This window comes from Pocillopora damicornis, chromosome 9, assembly GCF_964200805.1.
Source record: "Pocillopora damicornis chromosome 9, jaPocDami1.2, whole genome shotgun sequence".
Lineage (NCBI taxonomy): Eukaryota > Metazoa > Cnidaria > Anthozoa > Scleractinia > Pocilloporidae > Pocillopora > Pocillopora damicornis.
In genome coordinates, this window is record NC_142678.1 from 16,458,844 (window position 1) to 16,474,459 (window position 15,616).

At 37.8% G+C, this 15,616-nt stretch overlaps 1 protein-coding gene across 1 annotated transcript; it reads left to right on the forward strand.

Moving 5' to 3' along the window:
- The first annotated feature begins 11,600 nt into the window (after nucleotides 1-11,600).
- On the forward strand, nucleotides 11,601-14,547 carry LOC149040395 (uncharacterized). The gene is made up of 4 exons (XM_089181780.1): nucleotides 11,601-11,756; nucleotides 12,134-12,326; nucleotides 13,040-13,164; nucleotides 13,615-14,547. The coding sequence occupies exons 1-4, from the start codon at nucleotides 11,733-11,735 to the stop codon at nucleotides 13,813-13,815; spliced, it is 543 nt and encodes a 180-aa protein (XP_089037906.1). The 5' UTR covers nucleotides 11,601-11,732; the 3' UTR covers nucleotides 13,816-14,547.
- Nucleotides 14,548-15,616: the final 1,069 nt, after the last annotated feature.

Genomic DNA, 15,616 nt, shown 5'->3' on the forward strand with positions numbered 1-15,616 from the left:
TCCATTGTAGACCTCTCATTAGCGGATCAGTGCAGATGGTTCAAAAATTCGCGTGATGCATACTTGCCAGTGGTAACTTATCTCTCTTGATATCCGCTCCAGCTGTTTCTAGTTTATTTTTAATAATGCGAGCCTTGCTTGGGAGCATCGTGGGCTTTTTGGAAACAATCCAAAAGACGCTTGTTTTGACCTGATAGAATCTGTTAAAGAGTGAAGTGAAAAATAACGTCCTAAATCTAAGTGCAATATCTTAGGGGTAAGGGCTCCGCAAGTTCAACATAAAATAAGATAGGCATGATTAAACATAATTCAGGACACCGGTTAAGGGGGTATAAAACTCTGAGACTGAATTAAACGAAAAGGTTTTTTTAGGCTGGGCCCAGAAAAAGCACAAAGGGTCTCTAGGTCATAAAAAAAAGTTAAGCGCAGGCATTTTTCATTTAACTGTGATTGAAGAAATTAATTGTTAGCCGTGAAATAGCCAAAATTTTAACCGTTAACCGAAAAATCCATCACCCAATTGATGCCCTCTCAATGTAATGTTCATGTGATCAGCTGAATTTACATCGGGAGCACTTTTGGAACTGTCGTTTAAAACAAGATTCCTTGTCTCTTGTTAATTGGGTAGTTTTCAAGAAGTATATTGTTTCTTTATGGTATGAATTGTTCACATGTTTAAAACAAGTGCAAAAACAGCTTTTTTGTTTGTTTATCTGGGCTGAATAGAGATGGTCATAAGAACTGTTGACAAATTTGATAATTCATCCAAGGAATTGAAATAGTTAAATTAGCTTGAACAGAAGTGGCTGATGTCTCGAATAATTGAATATATATCATATTTGTTTCGTCGATTTATCAGAAGCTGGTCGCAGCGCAAATTGTATCTGCCAAGCATTCTTTAAGCAAAAAGCGAATTTTTTTTTATAGGAAACTATTATATTGAAGAAATGGAATGAAAAGATATACCTGTGTGACTCATGGGCAGTCAACTTAGTGATGTTTGTTTTGTATGAAATTTGCCTCTTTGAGAGTTTTCTCATATAAACGCAAGTAAAATGTGAAAGGAAGATAAAAAAAGTCTCTCCCGTTACAATAATAAAAAAAAAATTGCAATTAAAAACAAAAAGTATTTTACAAGAAATTAGGTACCTGCATAAAACAGCCTGGTTTTTTTCAAAATTTCAACGTTCTCCAATGTAACACAGGAGGATATGACAAATAATTGATCACTTTTCCTAGATATTTCCATGATCGATTCTGATCGAGGGAAAAGAGTATAAAATAGCATGCAATTACTTCAGAGGTTACTCAGAGCTTCAAATTGAAGCACATAAAAAATTTAAGCACAGGAAAACTGGAGCAAGAGCACCTTTCAGCAGCACGTTACAAATATTTAGTGTCACAACGTCCTGTCCTCAGACGGTGATGATAAAACCGGCGCCACCTTGGCCATAACTGGGTCTCAGTGGCAGACGTAGAAATGCATTTCCTTTGGCGAAATTACAAGTAAAGTAGAGAAACTACATGATTCAAATGAGAGAGATAGCTTTACTTTGCAAAGAACTCTGTAATGCGGCAGGGAACGTGAAAGAATTTCCTGGAGAGGAAGACTATCTCGAAGGAAAGGTGTGGTTGGAATCACTCCCAGTATACCTGAGCCAGGCCTGTCAAGAGAGAAAGGAAAGTATCGATATCCAAGGAGAGTAATAAGTTATGTTCCATAGGAGGGCCTCTAAACGATTTAATCATGATATATCAAACTTTGTAGCCTCCGACTGCGTCACTTACTTTCTCTTTGTATATTTGACACCCATTCTTGTGGATTGTGGGTGTAACTGATGACGTAATATAAAATATGCATGGCTTAGGATTGGATTTTTCATCACACACTTGTACAATGCTCTTGAGTTTCACTTGCCTACCAAAGATCTCTTAAAGCAAAATGAAAAAAAAAGAGGAAAAAGCGGATACCCAGGGTTCCGAAATAACTCCGTAGTCCTTTTAAATTGTGCAGAAGTGTTGTCAAATACCCAAAAGATTCAAAATTTCAAAAATTCCAACCAGCCTTCATAATCAGGGATTTGAGTAAATAACAAACTATACAAGATGAGGTAAGGCACTTTTATAATGACGTGCATAGATAACAATGGTCACGTTTTCATCAGTTCCTCGACAAGAGGCTGAAATATCCCCCATATCTCAGATCGCAAACTTAGTTCCATTTGATTTTTGCTCAAGGGTCTCTTGATAGACGAAAGAGTCGAAATAATTATTTCTTTTCTGTGAAAGAAGAGAAGGTACTCTTGGAATAAGAGCTATGTAAGGGTAGCTAATGTATAATTTTCCCAATTTTCCCTTTTTTTGCCTCTGTTTTGTTTGTTCTTCTTTATTTCCATAGACACGCATGGTGCCAAGGCTTAAAAATGCTACGGATTCCAGGGAAGTTACGGGAAATTTCACTTAAATTCCTCGACCTGCTCAACGCACAAAGACCTGAAGCCAAGACAGTCGTTATCTGTTAGCTTAAAGTTTCGGTGACAAAAATTAAAATAACTTACCAAACGATACAGATTATTCCCTGAGACGATGAGTCACGTAGGGCAAAAGTAATTTGATCTATGACAATGTTTTCATGATCCAGAATGTTCAGGTTTACTTCTGTAGTGCTTTTCTTAGTCCATAACTTAATGATAACATCATTCATAAATAAGGTGTCTTCCGGAAAGAGAAGATTGTTAGAGAGATAATGAAACTACTAGGGTTTATTTCTGGTGCTTCAATGAGTTGATTTATGAGTAACTCTGTTGGCCCCGCTGCCAAAGGAATACTATGGCACCTTTGTACTCTGTGTAAACCTCGATTCCAGTTAGAATGTGGCAGCAGTTTTTTCAGTGAGTAAATAGGAACAAAACTGCAGAAGAAGTTAGACTAATTTTCTCGGGGGATAATGATAAATACGTATTGGCTTCGTCAAAATTATATAAGGCCTTCAGGTTGCCAGAAAAAATAAAACAACAAAAACAACAGAAAACAAGATACCAACACGTTGGAAATTTGGTTTTTTCGAATGGCAAAGGCCTCAATTCCGTCCCCTACCTTTAACTGTGGAAACTACATATGTTACTAATCATAGATAAAATGAAGTTTCACGAAGAAAATAGGCATGATTGAAACTCTCGTGTTCATCGTTGCCTGACCTCGCTCTACGCACCCATGAAAATAACCTTGTACAGAAGGCCACTGTTATTTCATGAGGATTGCTTGCGCTCTCTTTAATAGTATAGTGTCCACTCTGTAAAACAATCATCATAATATTCTCTAAGAAAACAACTGTCGTATTTGGTAAGTTATACCCAGCCAGAGCTAGCCAATGCCCAACTCTCATATCTTGAGAGCGCTGATCGCTCGTAAGTTTCCCCGATTAGATGGTTCCGCTGCCTTTTCATTAATATGGAGGGTAAAGACATTTCACCCTTAGAAAAGGAAAGCAAGACGACACATAAAATATTCAGTTAAAAGCATTTTGTTTGACTTGGTACTAACATTTTGTATTGACATACAAAGAAGATACCGTGAACAGATAACACACACTGTGTAGTTTATAATCAAAAGTAGCCGGTTCAAAAAGGTCAGCTAACCAATGTAAAATACCATGAAAACATGAGTAATATAAGATAGTGAAAAAACATTGAGAGAAAATCTCAAAAATTAAAAAAGGAAAAAAAATAGTAAAGCGGTAGTGCACGAAATAACTACAGGCTTTATTGATTAATTGTTTCAAATAAAGGAGTTCAACAAGACTACTTCGGGACCCTGGTAATCTAGTGTTAACTACTGAATTGAAAATGTTAGCCACCCTGAAGAGTTCCAAGGCTGACGTTTCGAGCGTTAGTCCTTCGTCGGGGCGATTGAAGGAATTGTGGGTTGTGTGTGGGTTTATATGCAGAAAATGGAGCTACCCTTTTGGTGGGGGTATGGTGACGAGAAAACAAGAATAAATTAGTTGAATGAAAAGCGCTCGTTGATACCGTGGGGATTAAGAATGCCGATTTGGAAGACAAATTTTGTTTTAGTGTTTTGCAGCTTTCCGAGCTGCTAAGATGAAGGGAAAGGCCGCAAACTGCCATATGCTGTTTAGAATGATTAGGGAGGTACTTCGGGACCCTGCCGCAAAGTAAGATTAAGATCAGATATGTATGAAAATTACATTAAGACTCGGAAAGACAAGAGCCTGAAACAGGTAGATAAGCAACCACTTCCTAAAATGAAACCTTCTAGATGGGTGAATATTCTTCTCGAAGAAAATAGTCGTGTGGGTTAAGTGGTTCTGGATAAAAAGGTTCATTAAAGAAACTTTAAATTTCCCCCGAAACGGTCGGAAATGTTTCACGGTTAATTGAACGTATGTGGCGTGACCGGAACTACGCGGTGTGGCATGCCGCATAATATCTGCGGCCATCACTAACTTCATTCCTGTTTCACGGACGTACCGATTACGACGTTAACGTTACAGCAATGGAATGGCTCAGGGAATCACAAAAATATTTGTATGTGGGATACCTTTGTAAGATAAGAAACGGAGGGAAGTCTTCAAACTCCAACACACAGCGATATCCGTTTTAACTATAACTTTGCTTTTCTTCCTTGTTTACGGCGCCATTCCGGGAAACACTTGGCCACCGTCATCCCCTAATTTTAAGTTTACGGATGGCCTGTCTTTATCTTAGATGTCGATCACAACCCCAGTGGGCCTTTCAGAACCATGGAACCATGAGCGAATTCTCTCCTTGATTCTGTGACCTTTTGGTGAATCTATAGATTCACCAAAATTGCTCACTTTGTTAAATTGTTCACTTTGAGTTCACATTTGAAACTTTGAACGTTGCTTCTTCTTTACACTTTTTCTTCAACTGTATGCTTTATTAGGACACCAACGTTCTTCCGATACCACTTATGATAAGGGGGACATGGAACATTTGGACGTTGAAAAGCACCTGTTACCTGTGGTTTATTTGTCTTTTGATTTCAACCGAAATCGATCAAAAATTGCAACGCACTGAAATACAGAAACATAGCCTTTCAAATTTCCCTTCTCCTCGCATAATTTTGTAATTCCGTTGCTACAACCCTGTTGAGTAATCAGACACTGGCCAGCTTGAAGAACGAACTCGACCTTGCATCTTAAGACAATACTCAAAAAGGTATTTCCTTGTTCCTGTTTTCCACTTAGCTTTCCAATCAGTGAAAATCCCTCACACATAAGTGGAATTTCCAATCCTCTTAAAATACTGAACAGCAAAAATATAGCAGCCCGCTTGTTTAATAGGGACTTAAAATAGTTTATGGCACGGCTCAAGGACAAGGTCTCTGTGGGTGAGTTGCTAAGAACTTCCTTTTGGGCAGAACCGGAACCGTGTGATCTTATCCCCACGCCCATGTAAAATTAAAATCTAAACAGTATCCTTCATCAGCGACCGAACCTAGATTTCTCGTCTTTCTAAAGCGATCTTCACAAAGGATGGTTTCGATTAAACCAATTCTGGCTGGAGAACATGAACGTTTGTCATACATCAACCACGCAGATGGCGTGGCGCGCTAGCGAGTCCTATCCACTGGCACAGTTGTTAGCCTCCAAACACAAAATCGAGAGTTTTAGAGATGTCTCTGGCAAGCTTTTAGCCATAAAAGGCGCTGTGCTCTCATTTGGCAAGTGAACTGAAATTTGCGGGAATCAGCACTTCCAAAATCGTCATATACGGATGCAACGTAGGAAAAATGTTTGAAAGGAAACTAATCGGAAGAAGGCTTTGTCAAATGTAATCTTAGCGGTTGAGGCAAATGGGTATTGACAAATCCTTCTTTATTGTTTATACGAGCCAATTTATTGCCATAGTTTGCAGTTTTTTTTCTTTTAATTATGTTTGTTTTCCATTGTAGACCTCTCATTAGCGGATCAGCGCAGATGGTTCAAAACTTCGCGTGATGCATACTTGCCAGTGGTAACTTATCTCTCTTGATATCCGCTCCAGCTGTTTCTAGTTTATTTTTAATAATGCGAGCCTTGCTTGGGAGCATCGTGGGCTTTTTGGAAACAATCCAAAAGACGCTTGTTTTGACCTGATAGAATCTGTTAAAGAGTGAAGTGAAAAATAACGTCCTAAATCTAAGTGCAATATCTTAGGGGTAAGGGCTCCGCAAGTTCAACATAAAATAAGATAGGCATGATTAAACATAATTCAGGACACCGGTTGAGGGGGTATAAAACTATGAGACTGAATTAAACGCAAAGGGTTTTTTAGGCTGGGCCCAGAAAAAGCACAAAGGGTCTCTAGGTCATAAAAAAAAGTTAAGCGCAGACATTTTCATTTAGCTGTGATTGAAGAAATTAATTGTTAGCCGTAAAAAAGCCAAAATTTTAACGGTTAACCGAAAAAACCCATCACCCCATTGATGCCCTCTCGATGTAATGTTCATGTGATCAGCTGAATTTACATCGGGAGCACTTTTGGAACTGTCGTTTAAAACAAGATTCCTTGTCTCTTGTTAATTGGGTAGTTTTCAAGAAGTATATTGTTTTGTTATGGTATGAATTGTTCACATGTTTAAAACAAGTGCAAAAACAGCTTTTTTGTTTGTTTATCTGGGCTGAATAGAGATGGTCATAAGAACTGTTGGCAAATTTGATAATTCATCCAAGGAATTGAAATAGTTAAATTAGCTTGAACAGAAGTGGCTGATGTCTCGAATAATTGAATTTGTATCATATTTGCTTCGTCGATTTATCAGAAGCTGGTCGCAGCGCAAATCGTATCTGCCAAGCATTCTTTAAACAAAAAGCGAATTTTTTTTATAGGAAACTATTATATTGAAAAAATGGAATGAAAAGATATACCTGTGTGACTCATGGGCAGTCAACTTAGTGATGTTTTGTTTGTATGAAATTTGCCTCTTTGAGAGTTTTCTCATATAAACGCAAGTAAAATGTGAAAGGAAGATAAAAAAGTCTCTCCCGTTACAATTATAAAAAAAAAATTGCAATTAAAAACAAAAAGTATTTTACAAGAAATTAGGTACCTGCATAAAACAGCCTGGTTTTTTTCAAAATTTCAACGTTCTCCAATGTAACACAGGAGGATATGACAAATAATTGATCACTTTTCCTAGATGTTTCCATGATCGACTCTGATCGAGGGAAAAGAGTATAAAATAGCATGCAATTTCTTCAGAGGTTGCTCAGAGCTTCAAATTGAAGCACATAAAAAATTTAAGCACTGGAAAACTGGAGCAAGAGCACCTTTCAGCAGCACGTTACAAATATTTAGTGTCACAACGTCCTTTCCTCAGACGGTGATTTTAAAACCGGCGCCCAGGTGATATTCATCTTGACCATAACTGGGTCTCAGTGGCAGACGTAGAAATGCATTTCCTTTGGCGAAATTACAAGTAAAGTAGAGAAACTACATGATTCAAATGAGAGAGATAGCTTTACTTTGCAAAGAACTCTGTAATGCGGCAGGGAACGTGAAAGAGTTTTCTGGAGAGGAAGACTATCTCGAAGTAAAGGTGTGGTTGGAATCACTCCCAGTATACCTGAGCCAGGCCTGTCAAGAGAGAAAGGAAAGTATCGATATCCAAGTAGAACAATAAGTTATGTTCCATGGAAGGGCCTCTAAACGATTTAATCATGATATATCAAACTTTGTAGCCTCCGACTGCGTCACTTGCTTTCTCTTTGTATATTTGACGCCCATTCTTGTGGATTGTGGGTGTAACTGATGACGTAATATAAAATATGCATGGCTTAGGATTGGATTTTTCATCACACACTTGTACAATGCTCTTGAGTTTCACTTGCCTACCTAAGATCTCCTAAAGCAAAATGAAAAAAAAAAAAAGAGGAAAAAGCGGATACCCAGGGTTCCGAAATAACTCCGTAGTCCTTAAATTGTGCACAAGTGTTGTCAAATACCCAAAAGATTCAAAATTTCAAAAATTCTAACCAGCCTTCATAATCAGGGATTTGAGTAAATAACAAACTACACAAGATGAGGTAAGGCACTTTAATAATGACGTGCATAGATAACAATGGTCACGTTTTCATCAGTTCCTCGACAAGAGGCTGAAATATCCCCCATATCTCAGATCGCAAACTTAGTTCCATTTGATTTTTGCTCAAGGGTCTCTTGATAGACGAAAGAGTCGAAATAATTATTTCTTTTCTGTGAAAGAAGAGAAGGTACTCTTGGAATAAGAGCTATGTAAGGGTAGCTAATGTATAATTTTCCCAATTTTCCCTTTTTTTGCCTCTGTTTTGTTTGTTCTTCTTTATTTCCATAGACACGCATGGTGCCAAGGCTTAAAAATGCTACGGATTCCAGGGAAGTTACGGGAAATTTCACTTAAATTCCTCGACCTGCTCAACGCACAAAGACCTAAAGCCAAGACAGTCGTGATCTGTTAGCTTAAAGTTTCGGTGACAGGAATTAAAATAACTTACCAAACGATACAGATTATTCCCTGAGACGATGAGTCACGTAGGGAAAAAGTAATTTGATCTACGACAATGTTTTCATGATCCAGAATGTTCAGGTTTACTTCTGTAGTGCTTTTCTTAGTCCATAACTTAATGATAACATCATTCATAAATAAGGTGTCTTCCGGAAAGAGAAGATTGTTAGAGAGATAATGAAACTACTAGGGTTTATTTTTGGTGCTTCAATGAGTTGATTTATGAGTAACTCTGTTGGCCCCGCAGCCAAAGGGATACTATGGCACCTTTGTGCTCTGTGTAAACCTCGATTCCAGTTAGAATGTGGCAGCAGTTTTTTCAGTGAGTAAATAGGGACAAAACTGCAGAAGAAGTTAGACTAATTTTCTCGGGGGATAATGATAAATACGTATTGGCTTCGTCAAAATTATATAAGGCCTTCAGGTTGCCAGAAAAAATAAAACAACAAAAACAACAGAAAACAAGATACCAACACGTTGGAAATTTGGTTTTTTCGAATGGCAAAGGCCTCAATTCCGTCCCCTACCTTTAACTGTGGAAACTACATATGTTACTAATCATAGATAAAATGAAGTTTCACGAAGAAAATAGGCATGATTGAAACTCTCGTGTTCATCGTTGCCTGACCTCGCTCTACGCACCCATGAAAATAACCTTGTACAGAAGGCCACTGTTATTTCATGAGGATTGCTTGCGCTCTCTTTAATAGTATAGTGTCCACTCTGTAAAACAATCATCATAATATTCTCTAAGAAAACAACTGTCGTATTTGGTAAGTTATACCCAGCCAGAGCTAGCCAATGCCCAACTCTCATATCTTGAGAGCGCTGATCGCTCGTAAGTTTCCCCGATTAGATGGTTCCGCTGCCTCTTCATTAATATGGAGGGTAAAGACATTTCACCCTTAGAAAAGGAAAGCAAGACGACACATAAAATATTCAGTTAAAAGCATTTTGTTTGACTTGGTACTAACATTTTGTATTGACATACAAAGAAGATACCGTGAACAGATAACACACACTGTGTAGTTTATAATCAAAAGTAGCCGGTTCAAAAAGGTCAGCTAACCAATGTAAAATACCATGAAAACATGAGTAATATAAGATAGTGAAAAAACATTGAGAGAAAATCTCAAAAATTAAAAAAGGAAAAAAAAATAGTAAAGCGGTAGTGCACGAAATAACTACAGGCTTTATTGATTAATTGTTTCAAATAAAGGAGTTCAACAAGACTACTTCGGGACCCTGGTAATCTAGTGTTAACTACTGAATTGAAAATGTTAGCCACCCTGAAGAGTTCCAAGGCTGACGTTTCGAGCGTTAGTCCTTCGTCGGGGCGATTGAAGGAATTGTGGGTTGTGTGTGGGTTTATATGCAGAAAATGGAGCTTCCCTTTTGGTGGGGGTATGGCGACGAGAAAACAAGAATAAATTAGTTGAATGAAAAGCACTAGTTGATACCGTGGGAATTAAGAGTGCCGATTTGGAAGATAAATTTTGTTCTAGTGTTTTGCAGCTCTCCGAGCTGCTAAGATGAAGGGAAAGGCCGCAAACTGCCATATACTGTTTAGAATGATGAGGGAGGTACTTCGGGACCCTGCCGCAAAGTAAGATTAAGATCAGATATGTATGAAATAACATTGAGAGTCGGAAAATAAACAAGCAGGTAGATAAGCAACCACTTTCTAAAATGAAACCTTCTAGATGGATGAATATTTGTCTCGAAGAAAGTAGTTGCGTGGGTTAAGCGATTTTGGATAAAAAGGTTCCGATTAAAGAAACTTTGAATTTCCCCTGAAACGGGCGGAAATGTTTCACGGTTAATTGAACTTATGTGGCGTGACCGGAACTACGCGGTGTGGCATGCCGCATAGTATCTGCAGCCATCACTAACTTCATTCCTGTTTCACGGACGTACCGATTATGATGTTAACGTTACAGCAATGGAATGGCTCAGGGAATCGTAAAAATATTTGTATGTGGGATACCTTTGTAAGACAAGAAACGGGGGGAAGTCTTCAAACTCCAACACACAGCGATATCCGTTTTAACTATAACTTTGCTTTTCTTCCTTGTTTACGGCGCCATTCCGGGAAACACTTGGCCACCGTCATCCCCTAATTTTAAGTTTACGGATGGCCTGTCTTTATCTTAGATGTCGATCACAACCCCAATGGGCCTTCCAGAACCATGAGCGAATTCTCTCCTTGATTCTGTGAAACTCCAACACACAGCGATATCCGTTTTAACTATAACTTTGCTTTTCTTCCTTGTTTACGGCACCATTCCGGGAAACACTTGGCCACCGTCATCCCCTAATTCGAGATTCCTTGAATCTACAGATTCACCAAAATTGCTCACTTTGTTAAATTGTCCACTTTGAATTCACATTTGAAACTTTGAACATTGCTTCTTCTTTACACTTTTTCTTCAACTGTATGCTTTATTAGGACACCAACGTTCTTCCGATACCACTTGTGATAAGAGGGACATGGAACGTTTGGACGTTGAAAAGCACCTGTTACCTGCGGTTTATTTGTCTTTTGACTTCAACCGCAATCGATCGAAAATTACAACGCACTGAAATACAGAAAAATAGCCTTTCAAATTTCCCATCTCCTCGCATAATTTTGTAATTCCTTTACTACAACCCTGTTGAGTTCAAGTGACGCAATCTTAACAGCTAACCCAGGGTTCACATGTTACGAATTCTCTTTGGTGGCATATTCTCATGATATCATCTATAAAAATACAGGTCGCTGATTACAGCCAGATCCTTAGGGGGGAACTGTTGCTTACAGCTCAGGCTTTACCTGGACTCAATGAAATTGCATAATTATCGTTGATTCGGTTTGTATTTGTTGGCAAAGTTCTTGCCGAAACCTCTTGATAAACTGGCTATATTTAGACCAATTATGAACGAAGAAGAACACATGGTTATTTCTGCAACGACAAAATTTTTTAGAGATTTACAAAATTTCCGTTCAGAGAGGTTGAAATAACATTTGCTTCTGTTACCGCAATCCACCCTACAACAGTGGGTTGAATTGCGAGTTCCGTATACAATAACAAGAATTCAAAACAAAAACAAACTATCCTACTCTTACGTTGGCACGTTAAAAAAATCCTGCCCTTGAAATGGTATAAATAAGACCCTTGTTCTATGGAAATTTCATTAAAAAATACGTGATTTATTTGAGAAGCAGTGGAAACAAGGTTGTCTAAATGGATTGCAAGAGTATTTTTCTTGTAAGTAGCTTAGCTGTTTCATTATTGTTATCGTGGCTCCAGACTTAAGCTACGGTACTATGTTTTTCGAAGATTCTTTGATATCATCTACTTATGATCTCCGTCAGTTTATATTGATGATGCTTGGCATAGCTCTTTAGCCTGGCCAGTAAGGGTTGGCTTAACTTTTACAGTGGTAACAACTACGTCCTATTCTACCTTAGCCGTTGGTCAAGATATATACGATTCTATTTAGAACGGAATCCATTAATGGCCCTCAGCGAATACTGCCTCTAATTGAGGAGTTTTAAGAAAAAAAAACTTTTTTATAGTATTTTTTTGAAATTGCACTACATGTTGAGAGACGGCGAAATACGAATATTCTGTTCTCCCTTTAGATTTCTGTTATGTGCTTGTTGGAGCTTGTTCAATTCAGCGAATCAGCACAGGGCAAGAATAGACACATCAGGTCAGCTTTCTGTGGCTGGATAAAAACTAATCGCTGTTTAATGAAGATTGGAAGTTATTCAGGCAGCACGATCAGAACAAAAGTCAGCATTGATGGTGCCTATACAACAGATCCGGCAACAAGTGAGTATACGCTGATCACCTGAGACTGACTTAAACATAACTGAGACTTGAAATTCTAAAATTCGTTTATAACGAATCGGCTTATAGGTTGAAATAAATCTGAAACGGTTCTCTCAACAGCCCATACTTTTAAGCAGCTTCCTTAAACATTTTTGTCACCTTTACGTCACTGAAAAAGTATGTCATTGTCTCTGCTTGAATGCTAAAATTCAAACTTACACAACTCGTTTCAAGATATCTACTTTCAACATTGAAAGGGGAGCTCGTAAGGTCCTAAAGCGGTAGTGCATGAAATAACTACAGGTTTTCTTGATTAATTGTTTCAAATAAAGGAGTCCAACAAGACTACTTCAGGACCCTGGTAATCTAGTGTTGACAACTGAATTGAAAATATAAATTAGCCACCCTAAAGAGTTTAAAGACTGACGTTTCGAGCGTTAGCCCTTCGTCAGGGTGATCGGAGGAATTGTGGATTGTATGTGGGTTTATGTGCAGAATATCGAGCTACCCTATTGGTGAGAATATGGTGTCGAAAAAACAAGAATAAATTAGTTATATGAAAAGCGCTCGTTGATACCGTGGAGATTAAGAATGCCGATTCGGAAGAAAATTTTGTTCTAGTGTTTTGCAGCTTTCCGTACTGCCTAGATGTAGGCGAATGATGTTATCCAAGACACGAGCTTGCTGACGAAATGATTGTACTTTCTTTCAAGGATTTACTATCGTCACGATCAAGAACTCGTCGGGCATGAAAAGAGGAAAATGCATTCAATTTTCAACAAACAGCAAAGTTGAGTATGCCCTGAGGGTCGTCACTATGAGCAATATCATTTTTGAGGTGAGCGATGCTTATTCATTTGACTACATCATATTCGGATTGAAACACCTGCAAAGTAGTGATTCCTGGACTAAGTAAGAAACGGATTTTCAAAATTAACCTTAATTAGTTTGACCAACTTTTAATGATGCGTAAACTGCTTGGTTTCATTTTAAAAAATAAAGATACTTTCTTGTCCCTGGATAACGTATTGTAAACAGCAGATTTCCTACCCCACTGGGACGCTCTCTTCCCAGAGAACTTCTCTGTTTGATCCTTAAATTAATTGAAACCCATCGAATGCACGCCAGTCTCTGCATGTGGGGTACATGTGGTTTTTTAGGGGGTTTTTTGGTTTTTTTTTTTTACAACAATTTTTCTGAATTAAGATTTGTTCGTAGTTTGTTAAGGATAAGGCAGGGACATATCTGCTAGAAATTGGCTCATTTCTTATTCTGGTTGCACCCACAGAAGCAGCAGAATGGCTGTCACGACAACATTTCTGATGACTTCGTTTTTAAAGAATCTAGAATTCGATCCAAAAACAGTTTTACATATACTTATAACTCGAAGTGCCTTGCTGCAAGGAAAGATGGCACGTTATTCTTAAAAACAACTAACGATCCAAGCAATGAGCAACAATGCAAATACACTCACCTGAGGTACACATAAATATAAATATAAGTAGACTTGATTTCTAGAACTAGCCTATGATTGATGGTTAAGGTGATCAGTATTTTTATCTTTATTGTAATCATCATCGTATGTGATGATTTTTATATTAATGTTATCGCTATTTTACATTTGACGATTGTTCATATCAAAGGAGACCTACTTTCAAGATATTTATATAAAAGATTGATGTTACAACCACATTCGAGTATTTTTTTCTCTTTTTTATGACTTGTACTTAAGACGCTAAGTTCGAGCCTGTAATAAATATTTACCCTTTTAACCTAATCATTTGACTACATCATATTCGGATTGAAACACCTGCAAAGTAGTAATTCCTGGACTAAGTAAGAAACAGATATTCTCCTTGAATTCTTGTTGCATTTTTTTTTGGTGGATCCTATAAGCACACGTAAGAAATATTTTTCGGCATCACCAATAATTTTCCTATTCTTGGAAATAATTTAGGAGGGAAAGAATCTTGGCTAACACATTGAGTTTTCAAAGAGGTAAACCCCAGATACAACAAAAAATTCAGGTGATAAATAGACAATACTTTTTAAGGCCCAAAAGCTGGAGCACCAATTGGTTTTATTTGAAACTGCAGCCACTAAAGGTAGCCTTTTGATGTTCTGATATTAATGTGTTTTGAACATCATATTACGAGTGTGACTATGCCAAAAACTGGTATAAGTATCCTATACTCGGTAGATATACCAGAATAATAATGGCTTACACTTAACGCGAATTAGCCAAAGTGGCCAGCCCGCAAGGTCAAGGAACTTGAAGAAGGTAGCCCATAGGAAGAGGTTGTCAATAAGAATTCAAATGGTTAAATGTTTTCTTTGTTTTAGGCACTTGGGCCGATAAGATGGTTCGTGTTATTTAATAACTTGTCCAACCTTACACGTCACTTCCTTTTTCGAAACCGCCCAGAAGAAAAAATCAGACAAAAGAAAAACGTAAGAACGTGCAGTTTGTCGGCTTAGTTAGGGTCGGAAGAACCCCATTTGATCTGCTTTGTGTTTGTTAAACGAGAATAAAAGAAGAGATCTCAAATAATCACCCTATTATGTAGCTTCGTCTTTGAGTAAATTTCACTCAACCGAAAGGATGGGCACTGTAAGAAGCTACTACATTTGGCCCAAATCATGACAGCTGCGTTGCTCAAAAAAAAAAAAAATGTCCTTCCATGGTTGATTTACTCCGTACATTTAGGCGTGTTGATTAGCATGGAATCTTTCAACTCAACAGTCAATTGTCACAGACGCAGCTGTAAGCAAGACGATGCTAAGGCGCCTCTGTTTAAGTGAATGTCTCTACCAGTGATATTTTATAATGAATATTTTCCCGGTGAGTTCTTTTGGCTAAAAAAAACAACTGAAATGGAAAGGAAATAGAATGACTGATGTCTCCACAGAAGAAAGCTCTGCCTTACAGAAATGTTTATTATTCCTGAACCGGCTTGTCATGATAATCATAAGGTCACCATCTTAGAGATCCAGATTACGCTTCGCTGCGAATACAACAGATCCATATTTTTTTTGCGAGAACAATAGGCATTCGGCGCGATGTATGAATGACTTTGAGAATAAAAATAAGCGAAAGATAGCTCTATAAACATTGAAATAATTAAGTTCGTTGAGCACAGAGAATTTTACAATAACAGTCTCTGGGAAAATCAAAACAAAATGTTGGATTCATGAACATGCATGGTGTTGTTCTTGAACACCACTAAGACGGTCTTACTTAACAAGTTAGCCTTGCCAAAGTAAACTTGCGCTCTTTGTTTCTAGTTGAA